This window comes from Pyxicephalus adspersus, chromosome 8, assembly GCF_032062135.1.
Source record: "Pyxicephalus adspersus chromosome 8, UCB_Pads_2.0, whole genome shotgun sequence".
NCBI lineage: Eukaryota > Metazoa > Chordata > Amphibia > Anura > Pyxicephalidae > Pyxicephalus > Pyxicephalus adspersus.
The window spans coordinates 70,262,843-70,268,842 of record NC_092865.1 but is presented as its reverse complement, the minus strand read 5'-3'; the positions used below and the strand labels follow the sequence as shown (position 1 = coordinate 70,268,842).

General features: G+C 39.6%; 1 protein-coding gene across 1 annotated transcript in view; it reads left to right on the top strand.

The window, feature by feature from the left end:
- The window catches only part of LOC140337360 (6-phosphofructo-2-kinase/fructose-2,6-bisphosphatase 4-like), a 31,182-nt gene that overhangs the window by 2,482 nt on the left and 22,700 nt on the right, over nucleotides 1-6,000 (top strand). Inside the window, 1 exon segment of the mRNA XM_072421085.1 lies at nucleotides 3,020-3,136. Within this exon segment, the coding sequence (XP_072277186.1) occupies nucleotides 3,020-3,136 (117 nt within the window).

The following is a 6,000-nucleotide window of genomic DNA, read 5'->3' as shown; positions in this document are numbered from 1 at the left end:
AAAAAACTGGTAATAATTTGGGAGAGGGGTGTAGGGCAGTGCAGGTTAGGTAGTGGCCATGGTGCGGGGGCCAATAACTTTTTGACATCTTTTTTACTGCCAACCCCCCCCCCCAGCTTTCTCTATTATTTTTCACCTTGCAAAATCATCTTTTACCCTAATTATTTATATTAGGACAGCAGCACAACCAGAGAGATTCGGCAAATAATAGCATGCGAGGACACACAATGCATGATGAGTGCTGGCATTGTACTTGGCTGCATGCATTGCATCTCATGCTGGTGACGCAGTAAACGGGTCTTGGAAAAGGTTGGCACAGTGACAGACATATTGAGCTGGGTACTTCTAGCACAATCTGCAGAGATCTGCTTCAACTGATGCTGTAATTTTCATTCAGTCTGAAATTTTTTTTTTTTTTTTGCCTCCCAAAATAAAACCAACATAAGCAATGAAAATGAAGAAACACTTTGATATAAAAATAAATGGTTTACTGTTTGGGTCAGTGCAGAGCTTGCAGGCTGCAGTGATCTTTTCTTGGATCATTTCTTCCCCGCAGGTTTACATCGCCAGTTTCAGCATCCAGCACTCTCATTCGTCTTGCTTCAATGTCATGCTAAAGATTAAATGCCCAAATATTTTTTTATCTTGTGTTTTTTCTTCTTCTCATTTTTAAGTGGTCCTTATGTCTGCAGCGCATTATTGGAAGAGATGCAGTTTGGTTTTGTTACAAATATTCAGTACGGGCAGCATGCTGGCTCAGTGGTTAGCACTCTGGTATTTGCAGCGCTGGGTTCCAGGTTCAAATCTCAGACAGGACACTATCTGCATGGAGTTTGCAGGATCTCCCTGTGTTTGCTGTGTTTCCTCTGGGTACTCCAGTTTACTCCCACATTCCAAAAACATGCAGTGAGGTTAATTTGCTTTCCTTAAAAATTGCCCTTAGACTGTGATAAAGATATATGACTATGGTAGGGACATTAGATTGTAAGCTCCTTTGAGGGACAGCTAGTGATATGATTATGGACTTTGTACAGCGCTGCGTAACATGTTGGCACTATATAAATACAGTGTAATGATAATAGTTTATTATTGGTCCTCCTATAGCTCGTATTGGTGGTTGGTTAATTTTATGTAAAGGTAGAAAAAATCTCTTTACATTTCCCTGTAATTCTTCCTTTGAAGAACATAAGTCAGTCTGCTAGAAATGCACCCCACTGTTACGTTGTATTGTAGGATGACAACACACAGCATTTATGTGGTCTGAATGTTGCCAGGACTCTGTGTATAAAAGTATCTATAGTTTTACAGCAACGTAGTGGGCAAATCTTGACACGTTTCCCAAAAAATCTTTGCTTCTTCAGAAGAGCAATTGGTATGTGAAATATCCGCACTGAAAGAGGAAGTGATGAAAGCGGGTAGAATACACACTGGGAGTGGCAAAAAGTCCTGGCGGGTGCAGAACCATATTGGCAGCTGTCTACTGCGCGCATCAAGACGTTACTGCTCACAGCCAGCCATCTTTCTCCTATGCCCTGCATTCTTTATACGGGGGTTGTCTTAACTTGATCTCTCCTACTATAGGGCCAATTGCTGGACATTGGAGATTCTTCTGCTTTTCCCTTAAAGTGGAACTGAGCCCAAAATAAAAAAACACCTTTAATCCCGCAGGTTCGTCAATCCTTCAGGAGGTTTCTTCATTTGGGTCCCGCATCATCCCGCTATCCGTATTCAGCCTCTGCGCCGGGCACCAACATCGTCTGCTCTCTTCTTCCACATTCTTCCTCCTACCTCACCCGAATTCGCACTGCACAGGCGCAAGATTGGGTAACGTAGATGGGGGAAAAAAGATTACCGATATCACTGCGCTTGCGTAAGATCAGCATTTTTATTCCAATTAATGAAAGGGCTCCTTCTGCATGCGCAAGGAGGAGCAGCCAAGAGCCCCCCATGATGTGTGACGTATCCTGCGCTCCCATGTGTGTTTTTTTTTTTTTTTTTTTTTTAGGGTGCACTAAAAAAATAATAAATACATTTTTTTACTTTACATAGAGGGGTAGACAACCCATTATTTAAAGTAAAATTTTTGAGTTTAGGTCTGGTTTAAGAAGCATGGCTGTTTTGTAACACTTGGACATTTGCCATTCGCAGGGTGTATTTATCTGCTTTCATCACTTCCTTCCTACTATCATGCCGATATTTTCACAACACGTACCAACTCCCACTTTACACACTTGTATACATTAAATTCTATGCCCCTGACTCCATGGCCTTGTACTTACAGTTACAGCATATATAGTGGCAATTAAGACATCTTTCAGGTTATGAGATCAAATGAATTAAAATTCAGACAATGTACAAAATCACAGCGATGTTAATAAAGGGACCCGGATTTTACATGCCTCACAAGTTGGCCTTTATGAGTGTTGCATGAAAAGAAGCAGAAATATTAGATATTTTTTCCCTAAATTACATTTTCCTAAAACAAATAAAGGTATATGTCTTGCTCATTTACTTTTTAGCTCGCCACCCAGCAACACGTATTCTTCCTAAAGAAGTGCGCTAGAGCAGGATCAAGCTTTAGCTGGGAAGGTCAAGACAAAGATCCATTGCTCTTTTGGATAGGAGAAAAGAGTTGGTGGCTAGTTAGTGCTTTAATAGTGTTTTGATTCTCAAAAATCTTTAGGCTTTGTGATAAGTATATTATGTGTATAATAGTGTGAGTGTTTAACATCGTAAATGCGATCAAAAGTTCTTTCACCACGGTTTGTATATGTGAAGTTAAGAAATGTCTAGAGTTATGGTATATGTTACCTTTTTTTTATTTGTTATGTTTGGTCAATATTATTTTATTATGTTGTGCTGCTGATGTTTTACTGAGTTATAATGTCATGTTGTATAAATATTGCAAAAAATAAATTAAAACAAAAAAAAAGTTATTTCACATATCTTTTTTTTTTTTTGTGGTTTATCCTGTAACCTTATAAACTTGTTTTCCTTTTTGTTTTTTTTATCTTGGCAGTATGCATGACCAATTGCCCCACTGTCATTGTGATGGTCGGCCTCCCCGCCCGGGGCAAGACTTACATCTCCAAGAAACTGACCCGCTATTTAAACTGGATTGGTGTACCAACCAAAGGTAGGTAATTTATGTAAATTTTGATGACTATGAAAGTGTTACTGAAGGACCACTGAAGGACTGTTGTAAAATATTCACGTGTTAAACCCCCCAACCCACGTAATCAATCATACTGGACACGCTATGTCTTAGAGCAGGGGTGTCAAACTCAAATACACAGAAGGACGAAATTAAAAACGTAGACCAAGTTACTGGCCAAATTTGAAATTTACAGTGTAGAATGGGTGTGTCCCTACACTTGGGGGTCTATTTATAAAGCAGTGAATCTGACATTCAAGGAAACATTCCCTGGTGAAGATTTAATTACTTCTGTTAAAAAGCATGAACCTGGGAGATTCTCCACAAGGAGATGATTTAGTGAATGTCAGATTCATTATTAGCTTGATAAATAGATCCCTAGAGTACTGCATGATGGAAAAATAGACCACAATAGGTTATGCAGAAGAGAAGTGAATTTTGTTTATCCTGGAGTGTGACAAAATTTTCATTTTGGTGTAATCTGCATGGTTGTCAGTAGTAAAGTAGAGGAAGTAGTCTTGTTGCTTCTTCTTATTTTTTCTAATTGCTTTACTTTGCCAGAGAATGCAATGTGAAACCATATGAGATGCTGCATTATTTGGTTTCACATTGCATTCTCTACACAATTCTCTGACTTACCTGTCAGTATAAACTCTGCAGGGTCCACGCATAGGCTGCTGTTCAATAGACACAAGTGATGCCGCTACTACAATTCCCGGCATTACTTGTGTCTATAAAATGCGGGGCCATGCATAGGCCGAGAGGCCACTGGTCTAGACATGGGAGTGATGCCGGGAATTGTAGTAGCGTCATTGTACTCGCGTCTATAGAACAGAACCCCCTAGCGCTCTAATTCTCTCCGTATTTCCATGCAAAAAGCATTATATTTTTTTGCATGGAAATTTATTTTACATTGTAGGCTATAATTCTTAGGCATAACTCACCGAAATATGTCCAATATTTAATAAATTGAATTATAAACTATAAATAAAAAAACACAACAATCTGTTTAAAAAAAAAATAGTGAAACGTAATATAACTGTACAGAAGCATGTATAATATATATATATATATATATATATATATGTTTTATATATATTATATGAAGATTTCTTTGTATTGGACTCAATACAGTTAATTTATATTAAGTCCAATACAAAATTATTTGAGTTTCCCGCCGCTCCTCGCGCCCGCACCGACGTCACTGGGAAACTGTCACCCAGAGATCGTCTCTGCATTCGCCATCGGAAGATCAAAGAGGAAGTACCTGTCCCTAGGACCTGTGGGGACCAGCAGGACGATGGGGGACGCCAACGGAGCAAGGTAAGTGTTTTTTTTTTGTTTTTTTTTAAGTTTAAAGCGACCCTGAATGTGACTCGGGATTACCGCTTTTAGCACGTAAAATCTACCTCAAGTCACACTCCGGCAATACTGCTAGGGGGGTTAATATGAATTGCAGCTGGCCCGACGTTACTACTGATTGCAGTAGTGGCGGGCCAGCTGCAATTCATATTATTCATTTTTTGGGGGGCCAAAATAAAAGGACTTTTCGGGTCAGATTTGGCCTGTGGAGTTTGACACTACTGCTTAGAGAATCTTTTGACTTACTTACAAACCTATAAGCACTGTTTAAAGCAGTATGACTTATCCCTTAGTTCAAATTATTTCTGTGTGGAATTTAATAAAAATTAAGACAACTGGGCTAAACAATAAAGCAGACAAGCGATGTACAGAGTGGCAGATGAGCGATGTACATACAGTACCGCCTTGTTCCATGGAGAGTGGGAAAGATCGAGAGAGCGGCACCCAGCTGTTCTTTCTGCATTGACTTGTACAATGGTCGGCCAGATGGATTCATGAATGGTGTCGGGCGACCCCCTGTACACCCTGAATGTATAAGACTAGCCCGACTGTTCGTATCGAACAGAATCATATTTTTGGCACTGTGGCTTTCCAGTTTTCAATATTCATATCCATGATAGAATAAGATCGTCAGTTGAATAATTTGGTTACCTGAAGTTTCCATAGAAGATTTTGTAGTGCTTGCAGTGTGATAAGTATAAGCTGGAAGAAAGTTTTAGATTTTTCTACTTTTTTTCCACCTTCTGTTTGGTTGTACAGCACTTGAATTTTCCTCCATCAAGTGAAGTTCTTAAGAGCAATTTTGTAGGCGAGTCAAGCATGAGATGTTGTCATGTTTTGGTTGTGACAAAGCTTGACAAAAGTAAATATTTGAAATATTCCAATAGTGCTTTGGTTCTCAAAAATCTTTGTGATAAGAGTATAATATAGCCTAGTGTGTATCAAGCTATCAAAGGTAATATGAACTCTAGAATGCATTATAGATTGCCCTAGATGTCTTTTTCAGGATTTTTTCCCCCTTTGTTTTCACCCATACCTTGAGCTTGGACACAAAACACCCAATTGTACAGAGACCACAAAAACTAATCTGCTGGCAGGGAAAGGGGCAGTTACCCAAAAGTGGAACTAAACTAAAATAAAAAAAAATTACAATTGCCTTTAATCCCACAGATCCTCCATGGCAGCGGTCCCCAACCACCGGGCCGCGGCCCACTACCGGTCCGCGGCGGTGTTTTCAGTGGGCCGCGAGTACATGATCCATTATTGAAAACGAAGCGGCACCCAACCACCATCCGCGGACCGGAAGTGGTCCGCAGCGGTGATAAGATCGTCAGTTGAATAATTTGGTTACCTGAAGTTTCCATAGAAGATTTTGTAGTGCTTGCAGTGTGATAAGTATAAGCTGGAAGAAAGTTTAGATTTTTCTACTTTTTTTCCACCTTCTGTTTGGTTGTACAGCACTTGAATTTTCCTCCATCAAGTGA